Source organism: Phoxinus phoxinus (assembly GCF_949152265.1).
Source record: "Phoxinus phoxinus genome assembly, chromosome: 23".
Lineage (NCBI taxonomy): Eukaryota > Metazoa > Chordata > Actinopteri > Cypriniformes > Leuciscidae > Phoxinus > Phoxinus phoxinus.
In genome coordinates, this window is record NC_136898.1 from 8,707,312 (window position 1) to 8,730,558 (window position 23,247).

The 23,247-nt window shown below is 37.8% G+C and overlaps 1 protein-coding gene across 13 annotated transcripts; it reads right to left on the reverse strand.

Annotated features, from left to right (window-relative positions):
- Positions 1–3,422: 3,422 nt before the first annotated feature.
- On the reverse strand, positions 3,423–22,437 carry phldb2a (pleckstrin homology-like domain, family B, member 2a). Of its 13 annotated transcripts, none has more exons than XM_079600508.1 (19): positions 22,267–22,437; positions 19,837–19,955; positions 16,124–17,085; positions 14,719–15,051; positions 12,701–12,835; positions 11,431–11,568; positions 10,945–11,073; positions 10,813–10,839; positions 10,467–10,622; positions 10,256–10,366; positions 9,234–9,323; positions 8,955–9,131; positions 8,742–8,841; positions 7,842–8,034; positions 7,030–7,120; positions 6,803–6,919; positions 5,737–5,956; positions 5,036–5,121; positions 3,423–4,947 (listed from the first exon to the last, which is right to left on the reverse strand). In XM_079600508.1, exons 2-19 carry the CDS (start codon positions 19,889–19,891, stop codon positions 4,807–4,809), a joined length of 3,261 nt encoding a protein of 1,086 aa, XP_079456634.1. In that variant the 5' UTR covers positions 19,892–19,955; positions 22,267–22,437; the 3' UTR covers positions 3,423–4,806. The 13 variants fall into 13 exon arrangements, with proteins under 13 accessions (XP_079456634.1, XP_079456633.1, XP_079456626.1 ...); XM_079600507.1 differs by having other exon boundaries at positions 12,701–12,838; positions 22,267–22,401; XM_079600500.1 differs by lacking the exon at positions 10,813–10,839 and having other exon boundaries at positions 8,985–9,131.
- Between the last annotated feature and the right edge of the window lie 810 nt (positions 22,438–23,247).

The following is a 23,247-nucleotide window of genomic DNA, read 5'->3' on the forward strand; positions in this document are numbered from 1 at the left end:
CAGAATTAGGTTGTGAGAGACTGGCGGTGCAGTACATTTGTCCTCTGTAGTCACATTATGTAACCATGTTACTCTTTAGTTCGAGGACAGTCAGTAGATGTGGATCCCCACAGAGCTTTCCACTATAAAGACCCAGACTCCCACCACTGCCAACCACCCCCACCCCCACCCCCAGCTTCCTCTGCAGTGCCATGCTGCTGGGCTGAAAAACCCACTGACCTGAATAGCAAACCTCATGAATGTCAGCATTTCCTGGTCAGTGAGCTGTATTCTAAGATGCTAATACGCTATAGAAATTCCCACCATGCAACCACGCAGCTGCTGTATGCAAATTATATGTTTCTAATGGGTTGTTATGCTGTGTTTAAGAGGAACGAGGATACAGTCATTTAAATGAGGGGATCCTCAACCTATATAAAACTTAATTGAGGGAATGAATGAACACTAAAATGGGGGAACAGTGGCGCACAGAGAGAGAACGAGAATGAGACAGAGAGATTGTGGTACAGATGGGGAGAGAGAACAAGGAAGGGGAGGGCAGAAAATAGCAAGCCTTTTGGTTCCATCACAGCTGTGTCGCGACAAGAAATGCTAAAAGCGGAGTGTAAGAGCTCTTTGAAACTCATGCTATTGATATCAAACAACAGCAATTGATATTTGTAAGGACAAAGATTAATTTGGGTGTTGATCTCCATCACGGGGTGAACAGAGGTAGAGAGAGTTTCCCATAAGGAAAAACAAAAACAAAGGATGGAGAGACCGCACAGACAAGGCTCTGTTGTCCAAATCAGAGCCCAGGGCAGTAGGACTGTTTAACTGGAAAAACACGAGGTCTTCACCACTTCACAAGGTGATTAGCCAAAGAGCAGCTCACTGTTAGTGGAAACTGTCCCTTGCTTATGGATCCGACACCCCCCTGGGGTCTGAAGATGATGAAAGTCATACGCACGAAATGGTCTGTTTTTCCGTCATAGAATGTGCTGCTCCAAACTCTGCAAAACCTGAGGTCTGATTGTGAATATGAATAATGATGATGATCACGTAGCCTTAATTACAAAAATTGAAGTGAATCATTGTAAAGCGAAAATGTCAAACGCAGCCTGCAGTCTGATCTAAGGCAGCAAAAAAGATGTGTGCACAAGATAAATCTGGCATGAGGGTCCTATTTTGAGCCCTAGCTCAAAATAGGATGAAATGGTGTAAATCTAATGGAATATAGTCTGGCAATGCTAATGCAGCCATGCTAGACAGAAACAGAGGTGATCCTCCTCTAAAGCAGACGGCACAACTAGCCATATTCATAATTACACGCAGACAAAGAATCGCATGAAGACAATCACAAAGAATGGGATTAAAATGTGATTTAAGATTATCTGCATATGCGTTCAGTTTATGTGCATCCAAACATGAGATTAACGTTATAATCTCTCTAAGAGATTTGTTTTGAAACATGAAACTTGGTGAAAAAAAACACCATTTCCTACATCTCAAAGCAAAGGCCCAGTGGAAATGCATAGACATATGATACCATCAGAAGATTTTAACTATGTTGCCTGATATTACATACCCTTCGGATCATATTCCCTTTACAATAATGAGCAATGTGAGCTGGATGGATTGTCATAAACTCTCCTGATACTTTAAAACTAGTCTTATCAACAGAATGCGTCTTATTCCCTATCGGTGTATAAACAAACACCCCCAGTGAAAAGATGTTCTCTGTTAGATGTTTGGCTAATTATCCATGCTCCACTGAAAAAACGTCGCTATGGCAACCTCACTAGGTCAGCCAATGGGGGACCGGGAAGAAGAGGGGTGTGGTGAGGAGGCAAGGAGTTCTAAAATGGACTCTCACGTTACATACGTAACACAATTTATCCATCCAAAATGTTAAAAGTGAACTATTGTATGTCGCATGTTTATAAAACTTAGCAGTGTATGTGACAGATGGGCAGTACTGAACATTCTAGCTGTAATGAATTTATTGAAATCACACTTGATCACATGTTTCTGGGTGAACAGTACGTGAGAAGGTGTGAGGCGGGATGGAAATGTGTTCATGCTTCATGTCTCATTTTGTAGCCATGTTCCGCAGTTATTCATCACAAATAATGACGCATAAATATAAACAAACAGCTCAAAGCCAACGTTATCGTCATCCTTTTCAAGATACAGATGAATGAAGAAAAAAAAAACATCTTGTTTACTCGAACATATGATTTTATTATGATTCACATTTTAAATGAGCTAAAAAAAACATGCTTACAGTAAAAATATTCCTTTTATCTAAAAAACACTGAATGGTTTAAAACAATACTGATAAAAGCAGAATATAAAAGTATCATGATACATTTTAAATAAGTACTTTTGTTATTGTGAACTATATATAACGCTTTGCTGTGCTTATGCAGTAATGTACTGTATTGTCTACTGAGTGAAAGCTGAAAAAGCACCTCTAAAATGCTGTTCAGTCTCAAAGTGCACATCAACACTGATCTTTTGGCTGGCAAACTACAATTCATTCATTTCACGGCCTAAATTGTCAGTGAAAATGTGGAAGTATTTGCCAGAAAAGATGCCCTGTGGTTATAATGAGGCTGAATGACAGACATGATAGTTTGGTCTTCAAAAATCAGTGGTTCTTACCTGGGATGATGGCATGGTGGAAAAAAAATTATGCAAATAAAAATTGCACATCATTTGGATGGTAAAACAAATAGATTGATAAAAAATGTAAAAAAAGGGAAGAAAAACACTTCCCGTATCTTTTGTCGTTGATGTCTAAATCTGCGTGTATGAAAATCTGGTTTCTGAAACAAAACCTGAGAACCACTGAACTAGATGTTTTGCTTTCAGACAGCACACGTGCCTTCATTTTACCTAATAACCTTGGCATTTCTTCTTGACACCAATAGTCATAATTTCTGTATTGCTAGTACTCTAAATGAAATAATACTGATTCCTACATAAAAAAAAATATATCACATACACAATCATAAATTCAGACATGCATATAGATTTGTTCAGCGGTAATACAACAAAACTTTTAAAAATCAAAATTTTCAACTTAGGGGTCAAATGATATTCTTGCAGTGAATAAATTCTGCAATCATTTCAATATATCACTAAGTAAAAACATCTGCGGGTCAGTTGCGGCGCAACACACAATGACATTGAGAAATCAATTAATTCAATCAAAAAGATTATGGAAATAATCATTTTGTGCTATATTGTTTAAAAGCCTTATCTATTAAATAAACCCTTTTTAATGGCATCTTATCTGATGGGTGTACGTCATTACATTCATATGACGCTGAAACACAAATTCAGCTAGTCTTTGGTGCTAAATGATTCCTTCTGGAATGTTCCTGAGCATCAGGGAGGCACAATAAGATTGTTGCAGGGATGACGTATTTTTGTAGGCCAAACCCAAGAAATGGCATTTTAGCAATTCCGGTTCCATTGCTTTTTTTTAATGGGTTTTTGGTTAAATGCCTGAAATAAGGTCTGTGGTGAACAAAACCACAAGATATTTTCACGTTTGATTCTACAACACAAAATACATCAGTAATGCACTTTTTAAAAAACTTTTATGTATCTTGAAAAGGCAGCTGCTAACAAGTGGCTAAATGGGACTACAGAGATTGTCCGTGACATTAAACGTCATAAGCCGAACAGGCAAACTCATCTACTCACATAGCCTTGCTGTGTTTATAATTTCCCTCTTGCAAAATATTATAACTGAAAAGTTCAGGGAAAATGTTTTTATACAAAGACTGAAAGAGTTTGCGGAAGCTTAGTGATGGTGATGTTGAAGTCATGTGACTGTATGTAGTTCATTTATAGCCTATGTTTAGCTTTTGACTACTGCCGATTGTATTCACGCTTCAAATTTCATAAAAGTAGTGTTCATTTGTGAAGAACATCATTATGAACAAAACGTGTAAAAATCATTAACTTTTGATAGTCACATTATTTTCTGCAATAATAAATTGGAATAAAAATCCTATTGTGTTTTTGTCGAGGGAACCAGGGTGATGGTAACTTCCGGGTTGGCCAACAAAAATATGTCATTACTGCAGCCCTCTATAGGTCAGTACAAAAAAACACTTATAATAAACAGTCTGTTTATGTCATTCTAAATATATAGCTATACTCATCAGATATTGACAAATGCAAGGCACTTGGTAAAAGAGCGAATCATATAAATTGCATAGCGATATAGAGGTCAATTAACAAAACAAATTTCCAAATGTTATTTGAAATAACATTTCTAAATTCATGTTCGGTACTGTTGGATATATAGTACTGAACAATACCCTGATGTTTGTTAAGAGTCTGTATGGCACACCAGGAACACTTTGACGTCTCATTTTTAACAAGCACGACCAGTTATTTCTTTGAGGTATGTCCATGTCAAAAGTCAAAGCTTCATTATGAGTTGGCACGTTTGTGAAATGTGAACACCAGTGAGGGATTTCTTATTTACAGTGCTGTTCTACGTCTCACCCCTGAATTGAACAATTCGAGAGTTGGTACCTTTGTAGTCCAAAAGCTGCCTCTGTTAACTCAGGACAGGACGCAGTGGGTAAAGCACCAGTTTTTCCAAACTAGGTCATGAATGACTGCAAATGCACAGTCAACGCTCTCTTCATGATCAGTACTGATAAAAGAGAATCATAAAAGTGTAACCTCTTCTGAAAGGAAGACATGTAAAATGTACCCATTACCCGGATCCTTTCAGCAGGCCGAGCTGAACTGTGAAGGTCACAGGGCTTGTTAAATGTCGTTACAGATGAGCCCTGCTCACACCAGGAAGTGTGTATATCCCTCCGCTCCAGTGACGATAACATCCATCCAGATTCTCATGGCTTCTGGGGAAGGAGCCACCATGTAATAAACCCGGTCATGCGTCTTCACACTAAACGTCAGGGAGGTGTTTGGGCTCTGATGGAAAATAAGAGTGTGGATGGAACAAGATTAATGGGTGGAAAAAATTATAAATTATAACAAGAGCACTATTTTTGCAGCTCACCTTGTGTGCGTTCTTTAGGTGGTCGTAATACACTTCCTCGATGGCTTGGAAGTAGATAACACCCTTCATTTTGGTCTCATGTTTATCTGGAGTAAAATAAAACCATCTATGTTTTATTTTACCGTTTAATAATACAATTTAACAAAGGTTACTCTGTCAAATAAAAGTGGTGGGTAACAGATATTTGTATGATAAATCTGCAATGAACGTAGCCATTGTCTCCTGTGGTGTCTGTGAAGGGCACAGCTCAGTGTTGCCCCCTTGTGGTGTAATCCAGTTTCATTAAGTTTACATTTCACAGTCATCCATGGAAAAAATTAGACCATGGAATTCAAGAAATATTCTGGATTCAATATATATGTGGCCTGTTCATAATTACCACTCAAAAATGGTGAAAAAAAGGCAGACAATTACAATACTTTAATGGACGATTTATATGTTTACATCTCAACAAACACTCTTTTTGTCTAAAAAATAAAGTGCACTACCCAAAATAAATGCTTCAAATTTCTGAATTTCTACCCTTCAGAACTTTTGCCTGCAAGATCTCTATTAGAAATGCATTGCTGTAAGCACATTTTAATACTGTAAATATAAAATGAGTGACAAATAAAAATGTAATATTCTATGGTAATTCACAGCGGGCCACAGACACTGTTGATAAAGCTTGAGAAGTCAAACTAAAAAGTCAGTGTAATTACCAGCATAATATGCCAACGTCCTTCGATTGCGGTCAAAGACGAACCAGCGCTTCTTCCATGTTTTGATTTTTCCACCCATTTTGACCAAGAACCCCCTGCAGGTCTTCTCGGTGATGGCTAGGTGAAAACAAGTTTCAGGATGGTGACCCGCTGCTTCGATGTGACCTCTCAGGTCAAATTCATCCTTTCTCACTGGGAGATAACGTGTCAAAGGACAAGACTAGAGACACAAATGGCAAACATTAAACAAGGTCTTAAAATTGTATGAGTGTGTCTGCACACACTCTCTCAGATTTGATCAGAGGCAGAGATCCACTTATTTATCAGCCGCCCATATTTATAGGTTGATTATCATCAAATTAAAACCATCTGCAATAAGCTTTTAATGTGTGATTAATGTTGTGTTACTGGTTTTATTATATTGCTTTTGTTATTTTTAAGCTTTTGCTTTATTGGCTTTTGTTATTTGTATCTCTTGTAAAGCATTTTTGAGTACCCTGAAAAGCACATAATGTATAATAATTATAATTATAAAGGTACATTTATTGCATTGTATAGGATCTACAGCATTTTATACTCATAATATAATCAATAAATATGGAAGACATAAATAATAGGACAAAAATAACCCCATTACAAATTATGATGCAAAATACAGGCTGTCACAGAAAAAAAAGTATTTCTGGATGATAAATTCTAAAATCATCTGACGATGATGACATGGCAAAAAGTTAATTTTGGATTCTGGCTGCGTCTTATGTCATAGATTAAAAAAACAGATTGAGGCTTTTATAATGCAACATCTATAATTAGAATCTATCAAAAATTGGTAAAAACAAAACAAAAAGAAGAAGTAGGTTTTAAGGGTTAGAAGTACAAATATTACTAATGAAAATTGTTATATTAGAATATTTATTTGTATTTATCCGTTGTTTGAGCTTATAATAGATTATTTTCTGAATCAGTGCATCCATAATCAGAGTTTTGAATTGTATTAAAAGCTATAAGATTAATCTTCCTCTCTTCCATGTCCACTTGTCTCTATGTCTCTCTCCCGGAGATTCACCTCTCTCTCCACTAGTTTCTGTCGGCGGTTTGTCTCTTCCTGCAGTCTCCTTTCCAAGTCCTCCCTCCTCCTCCTCTCGTCTTCAAAAGCCTGTCTGCGCAACTCCATCTCCCGCTCCTGCAGAGGAGAAAGAAAACGCATTTTGATTTCATGAATCTGTATATTGGAATTTTTTTGATAAGCATGCAGATGCAGAGAAAAGAAAGTTAAAAAAGAGGCCAATGTACCCTGTGCTCCAGCAGTCTGTTCTTCTCAGCTTGAGCTTCTCTTAGCATGCGCTCCATCTCCTCTATCTTCGCCATGTTAGCTGTGCTGGCGCTGTACAGACCACACACACACACTTTTTGTTAGACACTGCGTTTTAAACTGATGTTTTCAGGTCTTGATGATTTTCAGGTCTTAATAAGATTTTTCTAGTAAAAATCTAGTATAAAAATAATGTATTGTCCAATAAAATCAGAGGTGTAAACCCTTAACCTCATTTGGCAATGCGTTCCAGAGCATCTTAAGGTTCAGCTACTTGGAACGACCTTGGAATGCAATAAAAATTCCTCAGACAGGATGTGTGTATATCTGGGCTACTTAAAGGCAGACTTCTGTCTATACAGGATCCTTATAAACAGTAATAAATACATTTAAACTCTCACAGATCACAAAATACTTGAAAACACTTCTTACTTGACACACTGTTAATGTCAATATAACGCTAGAGTTACTTTATAAAGCTGCATTTAAAGTGGATGTTACTGTGTACCAGGCGAATCAACACCCAAACAAACAATTTTGTGCATATTTGCAAGATGTGTGTGTGTGTGTGTGTGTGTGTGTGTGTGTGTGTGTGTGTGTGTGTGTGTGTGTGTGTGTGTGTGTGTGTGTGTGTGTGTGTGTGATTTTAGGGAGGATCAATGAAGGCAGGGGTGTGTTTGTTTCCAGCAAGTATCTGTAACATCTAAATGCTAAAAAACTGGATGCAAAAAATAAATCAATTTGAATGGTCAGAAAAGACTTATCCTGATCTTCAACAAAGACTTGGTCTCACTTTGAGATGTTGTCCGGTGAACAGGCGGAAATGCTGGTCTCCAGGCTTTCTGTACTGTCCACGCTCATTGTGTCAAAGTTGTGTCCGTTATCCAGGTAGTGGAATGGCTCCAGGAAGACGTTTGTCTCAGAAACCGTTCTATTGGACATCTCACTCATTCTCTGCCTCTCGTCATTCAGATACATTTGACCTGCTGCAAGACCAAAGGAGAAAATAATTTAAAAATATATAATAATAAAGAAAGATTTACACATTTATATTATACATTTATCAGGGTAAGGGTATATGTATAATATGAATATATGATATATAATATAATTTCCAATTAAATGTCAAATGCTTAGAACTGTCAAAAAGAAACGGCTGTGTCAATAAACTTCACAATTTGAGGCATTATTGATGTTAATATCATTATGGGGTAAGTTATATCAATATATTTTATTACATTATTTAATCATTAGTATTAAATGTGTTTCTTCATAGTCCTATACAAGTTTACATTTGTGTAATATTTAAACAAATACATTTATATTTACTACTTCACCCTTTTTTTAACATGAGCTTCTGTGTTGCAAAATAAGGTGGATATTTTTAACAATTAATAACTTTATATTTAATATATATTTCCTTTTATTAAACTGATGGAAAACATTTCTAGGAGTCATCTCAGGACAAATATCAATAACATAAATACATACATATAACTATAAATAACAAAACGCTATACACACAAAGTGCACTAAAAAGGAGAATAACAAATAATTTTATATAATATTTATGTGGATATGTTTAACTAATGCAAATAAATATACTTAACAGATTTCAGAAATATGTATATATTTTTTAATATGCTTAAAACTTGTAGAAATGTCAGTGTCGTGAGATGAATCAGTATGTTACCCTTGAGCAGGCGGCGAGTGTCCAGATCACGGGAGGTGACAGACAGGGTGCGGGGGAGTACACTACCACAGCTAGAGCTTTGAGACAGCGGCATATGGGGCTACAGAATTAAGAATACAGAGCAAAAGAAACCATTTAAACCTCCCTTCCACATAAAACCATGATCACTGAAATTTGAAATGTAAATTGCTCTTTTAAGATTGTATAAAATACTTTTCCGATGTGCCGTATCTGTTGTCTGACCTTGGGAGACAGACTGCGATTAAGGGCAGAGTTTAAGGTTCCAGAGCTCTGCCTCTCTCTTTTACGGGACATTCCACTGTCACTCAGCAGAACTCCGCCCTCTTTACTGCAATTACTCCGCCTCCTCTCCTCCAGAGTGCGAAAGTGCTGGAATATTCAAACGGAAAGATAAAATAGTCTTTCAATATTGAAAAAACTGTCATTCCTGAGCTTAGTTTCTTCTTTACTCATAGAATCGGTTTGCAATACCTCCTTCATAGACACAGGGTTGAGAGGAAATGCCTGACCACCTGTCAGCTCAGAGTACTTCCTCTCTAGAGATGAAAGGTTTTCCCGTTCCTGAAGAGGAATCAGAGACCATTAAGAAATGTGTAAACATGTATGAATATCCTTGAATTAGATAGCAAAATATTAAACCAAGTGTCATATTGACTAAAGAAACATGGCACAAGTGCAATTATCAAAAAAAACATTTCAAGTTTCAAATGATAAACTATACATGTATAGGTCAAAAAGCAATCTGGGCATTTTGTAGTTAGTGGAACATGTCTATAATGAGATCTTATAATGGGAAGTGACTTTATACATTATGGATTAAAGGTCATTGCAAAAAATAGCTATAAATAAATAAATAGAGAAGTTAGGTCTGAGAAACATCATCTTGTATTGTATTTTTTGCAGATACCACTTGCTTTGATATCGTATTATATGAATACATTCGATTACAATAATAAACTGCCTGGCCAAAATAAATAAAATCGCTTTTTGAATTTGAATAGGCAAATGCTTAAGAGTTTATGATTTCATTTCTTAAACGACCGTGTAGAAAGACAAAAACGAATGCACCTCTTGATGGAAATAATATCACAACATTTATTTCCATAAAGAGGTGCCTCAGTTTCTGGTCAAGATCTTGTATTGACAATGCAATAGTCAAGCAATCTGTATCCAGCACATACCAAAGAATTTTAAATTAATTTAAGGTTCTGGAATCAGAAGTTCCAATTCATGTGTGAAAATGATTCTTCATGCTTCCTCCCAACCATTATTTCACAATTTGAGCCAAATGCATCTTGACAATTGTCATCCTGGAATATGGCCATGATATGTCTTCCTACATGGTTGTGTTAAGAAATGAAAAGCTACACACTCCATCAATTAGGTTTAGAAGAACTGTTGCCAAACAAATGCTAGAAAAATAATAATCACTGTATATAATATTGTATGTAAATATATCATATATTTCTGTGTATATATACACACACACTCACCCTTTGCAGCATATAAATGAGGTTGCTCTTCTCTTTCAAGAAGTTCTCCTTTTCCCGCTGTGCCTGCTGGGTAATCTGGGTCGACTGCTTCTTCAGGGTAAGTAGCCTCTCCTATAATGCAAACAGTTTTTGTGTACAGAGGGAAAATATGATTATAAAAAGCTCTTTGTCCACACACAAACACTCCAAGGTTAAAATCATCTACACACACCTTGCGAGTGACAACAGATCTCTGATATTCTGCAATCTCTCTGAGGAGTTGCTGCGTCTGCGTCTCCTTCTCTTCATCTTGACGGCTCTCTTTTTCCAGCTGCTGAAACTCCAAATCTTCAAAACGCTTTGTTTCCGCTTCAAAAGCTTCAGTGTCCTACCAAAAAAAAAAGCCAATAACACTTAGCATGAGGCAATATATTGCATATTTTTACATGGTGTAAGTCCAAACTAAACTAGCTGAACATTCAGCAATAATTCACAGGATTGTTCTAAACAGAAAAGTGACTAAAGGTCAAAGTCTCAGGAAATTTGGGTATGTTAAAACACAGAGAAGAAAAGCCTACCAACAAGAAAAAATGGTATTTCCAGAGCTGTTGCAGAGAGGAAAAAACACAACAGGAAGTGTTTGTGAGAGACAGAATAGTTGGCCGCATAGGTGAGAGAAGGTACGAGGGAGACCACGGTAACTGACTGACCCTGGACAGCTGAATCTGTAGCTGCTCCTTCAGTGCTTCAGGACAGGTGTCCAACTGGGTCTTCTGCTCTGAAATCAGCTCAGCTAGCCTCTCTACTTTAACTCTCTCAGCCTCCAACCAGGCTTTGTCCTATAGCAGTGGCGACGCGTATGGATGACATACACATACGGAGCACACAGTGGTGAGATGGACACACAAATATGACGGACAGAGAAAGAGAAATTGCAAGGTTGGGTTAGAGCAAGGAAGAGGTAAACTGGAAAGTAGATGTGACATTGGTGGGTGTAATTCACTAATTATGGAGTACATGTTTAAACTTTAAGTGCCAATACATTCAGGAATCATGATTTCTGTGTAAAAACGTTCACACTACGTACGGATAGATAAATGAGACCCTCTTGTTTGCCTTTTTGGAGACTTCGTCCTGAAGGTTTACTATTTTCAATCTTTTCAAGCTGTACAAATACATTGTCACCTGATGGTTACCCGAGTATGATTTCTTTGAGCATTTTTCTCCATGTTCCCCATTTTTTCATTGAGCTGCTCCAGGATTTCTTTATCGCTCTGTAGCTGAGTGACCTCTGCCTCCTGCTCCCCATCTAAAAGAGCTCTCTCCACCTCCATCTAAGAAGAGATCAAGACAGTGTTTATTGACTTTTTATTTCCTCAAGAACAGTGTTCTTTCTGTTAACTAGGGCTGCCCCCTAATAGTCGACTAAACGTTAGTCGACCAAAATGTTATTAGTCGGTTAGTCGCAGAAAAAAAAAACTCCACAGGAAGTAGCGAAGTCACGCAGTCCGTAAGGGACGCAACATTAACGGCGGGTCCTTGTAGTAATTACAGTATGTCGGGCAGGAAATCCAAACATTCGCCTAACATCTATCAACCTCATATATGGCTTATCATTTGAAACATAAGTAGTAGCAACTTTAAATGGCCACTTGCTCTAACGTTAACCTAGATAAATGTGTTTTATTATAAGGCACATATATTATAAACATACCGCCGACGGTACCCTTGGTTTATAGGGTTAATAAACAATTAAAATGGCTCCTTGCTATTTTTTCTGACACATTCATAATCATTACTTTTGCGGCAAGCTTTATGTGTGTGTTTGAGTGCAGAATAGGCGATTTATCCCGACTAATGGCTTAAATGAACGATAGTTCACTAATAGTTGACTAATAGTTTACTGTTAACTAAAACTATTTAAAAAATTGTTTTTGGTAATTGAAATAAAGCTAAAATAAATGAAAACCTACCTTAAACTTCAAAGTAATATTGGAAACATTGTCATGGAAACTATTTGAAATAAGTTTAAAATACTAGTTGAATTACTAATTTCTAATGACAACTTATTGAAATAAGTACTAAAATTACTTAATTAAACTGTATAGAAAAATAAAAAACTAACAAAAATGACAATAGTATATCAAATTAAATATAACCTACCTATATAAAAGTAGGTTAATTCAAAATATGAATAAATACTATAATATTATCTAAAAATATAGCTAAAAAAACACTGTTGCAGAATAAACAAATTCATGTGATCCAGAGATCAGTCTGCAAGAGACATTTACAGTAATGCTTTTGGCAAATGCTTTTATTCGAAGCGGCTTGCAATTTCTGGGAATCGAGCCCATGAGCTTGGAATTGCTAGCGCCACGCTCTACTGTTTGAGCTACAGGAATGCTTATCAAACATGTTACCTCACTTTAAAACACACAAAGCTTTTCATTGAAGCACACACACCTCTCTGATAGACTCGTCCATCTGTGTGTCTAGATCTCGGATCTTCTGTTCAAGTTCCTCAATGTTGTTAAACACCTGAATCCTCTCCTCTTCTATACGTGTCACTTCCTGCCTCAGCTGCCTGTCTTCAGATACCTGCTTAAAAAAAAAAAAAATTTAGAGATCAGGCATACTTTAAAAGACGATGCACTTTATAGGATGAATGGTTTCAGTCCTGGATGATGATTGGGCATGAAGATCTGAGAAGATTAGGTTAAAAACAAATACAGACATTCAGACCTGACATGAGATTGAACTCTGGAATGAATATCCAGCTCCTCATGACAGCTCTTTATGGATCGTTAACTAGGCTGTTTCTGAGGCCACAAGGTTTTTCAGTGACATTGCAGAGGAATGTAGCTCAGCAACAGATGGAAGACTACAGAGCCGCCTCTGTCTGATAATGGCGTCTGATCTCCATGCATTTGACATTACCAGAAATATCTAGCAGCGGATGGTTCTGTGCATATGTTTAAATGAAAACTGTGATCAACAATAGCAACTGTCATGAGAGTTTAAGAAATATTGCTTTAGAGAAGAGGATAAATGTGGGAGAAATTAGATGCAGATCTACATTCTTTCCTTGTGTTTCTTTCCAACAATTACTGTCACATGTGTCTTGAGCACATAGACACACACACACACACACAGCAAATCCACCCGGGAATAGAGTCATTTCCTGTTCCTCCACTCTTGCAGGAGAGGCAATAACTGCCCCTCTCTCCTGAGAAAGTCTATTAAACTCAAACACACCATAATGTCATTATAGGTATCCAATGGAAAAACACTTATTCCACAAAGTCTCCATCTTGAGCTGGAAATTGCACCTTATGTGCTTATTAAAATGCAGACGGAATCTGTTTTAAAACTGTGTGAGGTCAGCGTTTTAAAAAGGTCAAAGTTCACTTTGTCGTGCATGTTTAGAAACAGACATCAACAGGGAGTGTGTCAGGTATAAAGACTCCACAGCATTCCCAAACTGTTTAGCATACTTTAGATCCAAGAGGACTGCATACTTTCCACTGCATCATTAGTTCAATCTGGGATATTGAACACACAGTTGTTGGCTGCTTTAGATTTGAACACACTGGCGATGAATACAGTAAGAACAAACATCACTCTGGCAAGAAATAACTATGTAATTTGGAGATTAAATTAATAGAAGAGTGAATATCATGAAAAAATGAATGGTCATTTTCAACCTCAAATCAAAAGCTACTGTAAAAACAGTCATTACTAGCAAGTTTTTTAAAAACCTGAATTTACTAAAATGACAACAAATACAATTATATAAAACTACAATTTAAATAATATATCGATTTCTTTCACATTACATTGATGAGAATTAGATTCATGCGTTACAAAATGAGAATTTAGTAATAAAGTGATAATATACTCATTATAATATACTTAATTATTTTACCTAATTATGCCAGAATTAAATAAAGGAATAATAATTTACATTAATATTATTTACTGTACAGGGAAGTAAAATCTTGCTTTTTTATTTATATTTTAAATATTTTTTATATATATTTTATATATTTTAAATATATTTGTTATTAATTTAACATAGATAAAATTTGGTACATCACATACAACAAATTATTAACTAAATATAATTAAATACACTTATAAAATGTATAATAAATGTATTTTATTTATTTAAACACAATAAATAAATAAATAAATGTATATCATTAATACATTTTCCATTACAGTAATGAGAATATAAGAATTTAGAAATGGGCATAATGCACTTAATTGTCCTAAAAAATAATACCACAAAAAAATGGCCCTACAAATAGGATTTTTTCTTAATAATTTGGGGTGACCCGAACATGCTCTTGGATAAGTTGTGTGAAATTCAGAAGGTGATATTCACTGTTTGACATCAGTAAAGGTACATATAGATGCAACATGTTAAAAAACACAAAACAATTTTTTTTTATTCAGGTACAGATTGTGCAGTGTCTCACCTTGCTGCGGAGATGTGGAGAGGGCGAGGGGGCTGAGCTTCGTAGGCTAGTGGTGGGTGACTGGGGCCTGGTCTCCCTGTGTCCGCTGAGTCTGCGCTGTCTCTGAGTCAGTATCTCTGTCCGACCCTTACCCAGATACCCACTGTCCAGAGACACTGCTGCAGAGTCTGAGAACACAGATTCATCATCAGACACCTGCAGCTTCTCCAGCTCTCGGTTGATCTTCTGCAGGTCCGACACGGCTGAGACACCCGAATCAGTCTCCATCTGGCACAGATCAGACCGGCCCAGCTCAGAGCACAGGGACAGGATGGTCTCAAGACGCTGGCGCTCCTAGAGTGGAACGAAAAATTAAACATCTGTTTTAATGCGAAACTGGTAATGGACAGTGTTTGGTGTTTTTAAAAATCTTAAAAACAAACAGAATCTTAAATATTAATTTAGCATCGTAATATGTTATTTGTAATCTAATATAAAGCAACACAAACCTACGTAGGTATGTTACAGAAGTGAGACTGGAATTGCTGACAACTCTTTTCAGCAGTTCAGAATCTATTCTTCTTTTTTTTTAGGAGACAATAATTGTATTTGTTGTGCACTTTGGTCTTTAAACCTTTTCAGACCATTTACATTTACAAACAGCTTATATTAGAAAAACATCATTTAATCTTTGAAATATTAGATTATACATAAAATGCACTGTTTAGATTTGTATCATTGATGCCTCCTTAGCAGTGTGTTGTGGGATTTGGCCCTGTGGAACGGAACTAATTTAGTTGCACAGACAAACAAACACGCATACACTCACTCAACACGCCCCTGTGATCAGATCAGATGGTTTGACTACAATTGCAGTGCTTTAGCTCAGTTATCATGTGACCTAGAGGCAACATTTCAAGTTCTCATAAAGGTCTAAGTGAAAAGCAAAAACTAATTTAACGGGTGTTTACCAGCTGGTTCATACACACTCAAGGTTTAATTTAGTTGTGAATGTAATTTCATTAAGTCTCTAACACATGAAAGAGTGTGAATAATCCAGTGAATAGCACTTATAATGCTCCGGGCCAAGAACAGATCAAAGTCCTCTTGACACTTTCATGTCTAACCATTCTCTCAAAGGATGCGAACTGAAAACAAAAAGCTGGATTCAAGGCTGAGAATTATAGGGAATTAAAGTTGAAACATTATTTCACAATATTAACTAAATAAACTCCCTAACTTTTTAATTTCTATGAATTTATTCTGATATACTTTAAAATGATTAGCATCAATAAGAGTAAACTACAAAGTGTGCTAATAATACAAATAATAATATTATCATGAGATATGTGATTTAACAGAGAATTCTGAAACCTGGTTTAGACTCCCTGGTGTGTTTGTTTTGGATGAGTGCAGGTCTTCTTACCAGTCTTTCAACTTCCTGTTCTCGAAGTCTCTCATCTCTTTGTCTCTGATGATAATCTCTGAGCTCTTCTTTTCCACTGAGAGAACTGATACTGCCCCTTCTCGGCCCCATGCCAGGACCCAGGCCTCCTTTACCAAATGACAACCGCCTTTCTCCTACTCCTAGATCCAAACATGGGGCAGACCCCACAGAGCAAAGGCTGGCCCTACGAGAACTGCTGGTCACGTTGGCTATCACAGTCACATCTGGTGGTTTCTCCAAGGATGGAAGGCTGCGGCGTGGTTTGGTGGTACGCCGGGGTGGCAAAGAAAGCATTGGGGCGTCTCCTCGATACAACCTGGGCAGGGAGCGACTATGTCCCCCTAGGCCATTCAGAGAGCCGGTGGAGTATTTCCTTTGGCGGAGCAATGGTTCAACAGTGGACTCCCCATCTCGTGTTAGCAGTCTGCGCCCCAAGCGAGGGCTGGAGGGCATGCTGGCTGCACCACTTGGACCTCGGCGGGATGAAGGAAGAGCATCAGTCATGTAGGAGGAAGAAGGGCCGTTCCACATAGAAAGGAGTGAGCTGGCAGTGTTGGGATTTCGTCCTTCTAAAGGGTGGCAAATCAACAGGTTGTCCTGCCATTGGTGCCGGCCACGGGTTTGGCTTGGGACTGGATTTATGGGGTGCTCTGATTGGTGGGGTGATGGTGGCATGCTCAGGCTGCTGGAGGGTGTGTAAGGGGAGGAAACTCGAATAGAAAGGGGTGGACGGTCCTGTAGATAGGAAGAAGCCGAGTGGGGACTGGGAGGGGGGGACAAAGTGAGGTAACCGCGGTCTGAAGTAGCCTTTAAGCTGGCCTCCAGAGCAGACTTCCTGCGCTGCAAGCTCTCCATCAACTCCTGAAGCTCTGCCTTGGAGCGTGTGGCACGAACACAGGATCCAACCAATGTGCCGCCATTAGAATGAAACTTTGTTGTGTCTGGTGAAAAAAAAAAGGTCATTTATGCCTGTTCACCAAGTGTGCTGCACAAGTCCTGAAAAGTGAAGCCAAAATGTTGATCGCCCCCAGGTTGGCTGGACCAAGTATGGTCATAAACCCCACCCTCTTCATGTGAACTAATGGGACGTGAGACAAACTAAACAATCAAATTACACTTCAAATAAATGTTCCAAAGATAGTTTGTCATTTTAGGTACTTTTTATCACGCTGATGTAAGTTCAAGTGTTTGTTTTGTTTTAGCTAGTTATTTGATGCTATACAAATAGGAGTGTGACATCATGATTGCCAGCTGAGATTGATAGCTTCTCTGAGTGAAGTAGTCACTGATTTTCGGGAGGAGATTGGTAATTTAACTTTAATTTCCATAACTGTTTATTTCCCACCGACATGAGCTGTTCTGCAGTAAACTGTACTAACAGATTCTGCAGGAGTGTGGGCAAGGCCTTGATACCACGGATCCACTTCATGCTCACTATTGCGCAGACTCGGGTCCTGAATCAGCGCAAGACGTCAGCGCCAAATTGGGACATTGGTGGCTTCACTTTTCTACAATGGAGGAGAGTGAAGGTGCTTCATACATCTTTTTTTACAGTCTATGCGGTGCAAATTCAAACATGGTGCCTACTGAAGGATCGAGACAGATTTCAATCGTTCATTCATGGCAAACTTAATTGGTCATTGACCTCTCAAATCTCTTAAAACTCTCTAATTGTATTGTCATGGCAGTGATTCTGTGACCAATGAGGTTTGAGAGCTCATTTTCTGCAGGTAATGACTTACATTTCAGACTGTTCTTTAAAAAAAAGCTATCGTATGGCTTCAGAAGACTCTCAGGCACAAAGGAAAATTTAATTCCTCATGATATGACCACTTTAAGGTTTAATATACACAAAGTCTTTACCTATAAATTCCTCTGATATCAAGTGGTGGAAAACCAAAGCCAAATGAAACATCTGGAGGCTTGCAAATTTTAATGGAGACTGAAATTACATCAGGGAGAATGAAAGAGCAGTTATGCACTTAACTGGAACCATCAAAAGTTGTAACATTACAAACTCTTGATGCGATCTTCTTGTTCTAATGTTTGCTCAATGTTTGGAAAGGTTGTCATAGACACGAGCACAAACAAGTTTGCAAAATCTGACAAAATAAACAGAGAAATCAGAAGTGTGTTCTGGCAAATTTGTAGGTTTTGCTGAAGTTCAAGGGGCACATGTGCTATGCTGACTACAGCTTTCTCATACACATCTCAGCCCACACAAATATGGATGCCTTGGGTTTTAGGGGGGGAAAGCGTTGCCTAAAAATGGAAGAACCTCAGCCAGAATGGGTTTGTACTTTCTGGCACTGGAGCAGAGGAAAGGTACCGGGTTAGAACTCCTCCGTGATTTGTGGGAGCAGTGGTGGTCTTTGTCAGGAAACACACAACATACGTGTGGACCACCTGTACTCCAGAATGTTTATCTCTGTTTTGGGTTGTAAATCATTTTAGCTAAGTGGTTGACCTGGAGCCATATGGATGGGATATCACGTTGTCATTTATTTACAAGGTAACATGGTCATTTGTACAGCTGCAGCTACATGGTGGTAAGATGAGTGTTTGTATAAACTCAAGGTCTCTCAGCCAACACAAAGCCCACAGAGAAAGAGAGAGAAAGAGAAAAGAAGAGAAGAAAAGCAGAGGTGGCGCTTTCCATGAATACATTACACTTTGGGTCCCATAACTCTTTTTTTTTTGTAAGATCCATTAGATAAACCATTATGTAACATAACATTAAGCCTGCATGAAATGTAGCAAGTTTTAAATATATAATATGTCTGCATTTCCCCCTAAATAATGATTTTGGACTGTCCTACCTCCACAGTCTTGATCTTCTTAAATGTATACAACAAAAATTATACAATGTCAAAATCACTTGTTGAATCATTCAATTTATTGTAATAAACTGACTATTTTTAATATACACCATTCTAATATCATTACCGAAAATATTCCTTAATTCACTTATCAAGCTCATCAAGTTATTGTAAAACTAATCTGATCAAAACACAAGCATTCTTTAATGTATGGGAAATATACATTAATAAATATTTTGTTCTTCATCAGCTTAGCTGCTTCTGAACGAATTTAGGTGACATTTGAAACTTTGTTACTCATTACAACATTGTTTTAAATATAATAATAAAATATATATTTAATGTTTATTGCTAGAATTACTAATGTACACAAATCTGTGTTTTAAACTAGTTAGACATATCCCAAACCTAATTTAAAATGAATAGAAAATAAAAGATCTATAATATTTTTTTGACCTTTGAAGTTGGCTATCAATATTTTTTTTAAGTTTAAGCAACTCCTTTTACTGACATTTAAGTTTAGAAATATCTAACGCTTAAGGCCCTATTTTATATCCTATTCGTGGAAAATTACAAGTAATGTTTAAAAGTGATTGGAAAGAAGGAAACCACATTGATTGAGACTGATGAGCATATTTACATTTACAAACAAGAAAACAAACACAAAATAGCGCAGAAGAGCAGAACAGATGGCACTGAATTGCACTCTTCCTGTGTATAAAACAGTCTGCGGCATAATAATGGAGGGGACCAATTAGGCTGCAAGCAAGTGACTCCGTTTATGAAAAGACAGCAGATTGGATCCAAGCCGAAGAGCTGATCGGGGGGTGTGGGGAGGGTTTGGGGGGGAAGGTGGAAGAAGATGTCACTCACCCGTGCTGAGGGACAGTGCAGGTCCTGCAGTCTTTTCTGGCAGCATGTTCTTCATGTGATTTGCCTCTTCTGGGTGGTTGAAACAGAAAAAAAGATTTACCCAGACAAAGGAGTACACCCTGAGGAGAAACCACACCACACACACATAGTCATTTTAACATGAAAATATTGTGCTTGAGTCCAAGGCACTGGTGAGGAAATTAAGCTGTAATAAATCATTAACTCAGACGTACAAGCCCACAAGAATGATACACATTCACAGTAGTTTCAAAAGTTATGATGACCAAATAAAGTTACATAAAATGACAAAGAGCTATGGTATTTTGAAGACAAAACTATTTCCCCTCTTCATGTCTTGATGTGAATTCAGCTCAATAAGACAGAAAGAGAAAGAGAGACGCAGTCTATTGATTAAGTGAAAAAACAGATCCAGAAAGAGCTCAGATTTCAGATCCAGTTTGAAGTTTCTTCTAAAGCAAAGTCCACAGAGTCTTTCAGAAGACTTAAATCCACAAGACTGATTTTCCCCTTAAGTCTGAGGCACATCCTCTCTCTCCCTTTCTTTTTCTTTTCTTTCCCTCTCTCTTTACTTTTTACTACTGATTTAATCCCCAGAAGTGGGCTTAAACTGACAAAACCTCCTGGTGGCGATGTCCTCCATTGGAAAAATTATTCATAAATAAAGCAAAAAAGTTTTTAAAAACTTAATTTAAAAAAGTGCAAATTGGGTGTAGGGGTTGTATCTAGTAATTATAATGAGTCCTACATAAAAACAAAAGAAGTGTGTAAAGTAAGATTTGGAAGTGTTTTGGGAAATGTCTGACTGATCAAAACAAACACTAGCTATGTTTCCATCCAAAGTTGTGAATTTAACTTAGGCGCAAACACAGTGAGGACTTTGCCTCCTCATTTCAGAACACCACTGCAAGCTTCTGCCACATGTATAATAATCAATGCGCAAATACATGCTGTAAGCACACAGGCTTTTCCTGAAACACACTGCATGAACACTCAAACTTCCATCAGACTCTCCTGAGAAGCCCACTCCTGCAGTCTGTGGCTGCCTATGAGGAGTCTGCGCAGGAAGTGGGGGATCGTTTTACACTGTCAGCGACACAATCCTTCACCCTGAGTTCACCATCGCCAGCCACCTGAGAAAGCTTTGGCTTTCCTCTAAACCAACAAACGGCTAAGTTGATTGTCTTATCCAGACAGAGGCAGAGCACTGGAAAATTTTCTTCATCTTGCCCCATTTGTCAATAATTATGTGAACTGTGGCGTTGCATGGCAGTTGTTTCATTGTTATTGAAACAATGCAGTTACTTGGAACGAGGTGGTGAGGTACTTCAGCTGCAATGTTATGATATGTGGTTATAGCTCAGGCCCTCTCAAATGTGTCAAATTCTCAGGTCTGTTGCGATGTCTCTTTCACACTCTCTCCATCACCGGCTGACACTAACTCTCAAACATATGGAAACCCTCCCTTCCCTCCTAGCCTAAAGCACATTATTTGATCAGCATAGTCTTGGACTGAAGAAGTGTACAATTACATACTATATGTCTCAATAATGATATCATGTGTAGTGTAATCTGCTCTCTAAAGTTTAACAGCTTGCTTTAGTTTATGATCTTGGGAACAGACTGCAAAAAGCTGAGTTTCACTAAACACTAAATTTCCAGATTCGGGTCTGCCCTGTACAAACCACATTCATTCTGTGTGATGATTTGCAGCACTTGTCAGCCTTTCAGCACGAACACCCCGCCAAACTGATGACAGAACAGAACAAAAACTGGCAAGCTTAAAGATTTGATTAATTTTAGAGCTATTTGCAGAGGTTTATAAACCAATATTCCAGCAAAGCACCCCTTCCTTCTTCCAGCTGACCCTAAGAAATGTCAATGTTAACCATAGTTTCCATCAAATCCATTAGCCTAGTTATAGTTCCTATACAGTTCTTCTACCAATTAAAATAATGTGGATGCACATGAAACAGAAAAACACATCTGAACAAGTTAGGAGAGTACTAACACTGAGGCAGCCGATTACACTCACCGCTAATCGCTTTAATATACACTTTAGGGATTAAGCGAGTTAAATATCAATCTGCTCGCTTGCGCCGCAAAGCAAACAACCACACACGCGACTCTGTTTAAACGCCATTCACTGGCGTCACGTCGTGTTTGTCAGTCTAAAGTTCTATAAACATGCCTTTAACCAACTTTACTGCATAACAAAACCAACACACGACGGCTCAGAACTTCTCTGTCAATCCCTACCCGATTTTGGTCCACAAAATTAATTTCCCAACAATAACTCTTTTGAAACTATGCAAAACGCCTAACTTAATCGTATCAACGTAGTTACGCTCTTCACTAAGCTCCAAGTGATTTTTCTTGAGCTCTGTTTGCAGTTGAAGGATTAAAACTAACCTTTATTTAGTGTCCCATTGACGAAGCATCAGGAGGAGAATGATGCGCGATCGGTCCTCTCTGTGCCCGACCAGTTTAGCATGACAAAAGAGGACAGACGCGATGCTGAGTGTGAGTGAGTGCGGCAAGACCTTGGCCGTGTCTGCGGACACGCCTCCTCTCAGCGGGGACGCGCTTCAATAGAAGTCTGGCTTTTTGGTTGATCGAGAACGCGCTCTAATGGAACTCTGACTTTTTGCTGATCAGACAATGACTCACAGTCACACTCACTCACACACACTACAAATTGACGCAGTTCATGGGATACTTCACTGTTCACTTGCATTTAACGTTTCTGACTCACAGAGGTTGTTTGATCTACCTCCTACAAGTTTAATCATGCCGATTTAACACATAGCCTATCCTCTGTTGTAACTCAATTTTCTGTTTGCTTACTGTAATGTATGAGTCGACATAGGCTTATCTTTAAGGTCTGGTAACAATTACCATACCAATCCGTTCACAGCGAGCTATAGCCTATACATTTGCTAGCCAACAAAAACAAAATCACTTGATTCTTTAACCATCTTTTTTTTTTTTTTTTCATTTAACATGCCCTGTAATTTAGGTCATACAGATGGTTTCATAAACCATAAACACACACACACACACACACACACACACACATTTTTTACCTTGTGGGGTCATTTGTTTGGTCCCTGTGAAGAAAAAAAGCTTATGAATCATACTAAATAATGTTTTTTGAAAATGTAAAAATGCAGAAAGTTTTCTGTGAAAAGTTCTCTGTGTGGCCTGGTGGACAAAATGTCCCCACAAAGATAGCAATATCCAAAAATCATTGTCCTTGTAGGGACATTTGAGGAAAACAGCTTATACTGTAAATCATAAGTAGACCTAATGTTTTTTGAAAATGTAAAAATGGAGAAAGTTTTCTGTGATGAATGGGAGGTAGTTAGTGTAAGGCGATAGCATATACAGTTT

Coding starts and splice junctions, on each gene's coding strand:
- phldb2a (XM_079600499.1), bottom strand. CDS start 19,891: ATGAAGAACATGCTGCCAGAAAAGACTGCAGGACCTGCACTGTCCCTC. Junction 11,569..12,700: donor TGGACGAGTCTATCAGAGAG/GTGTGTGTGCTT, acceptor ATCTCTTCTTAG/ATGGAGGTGGAGAGAGCTCT. Junction 10,623..10,812: donor AATACCATTTTTTCTTGTTG/GTAGGCTTTTCT, acceptor TTTTTTTGGTAG/GACACTGAAGCTTTTGAAGC.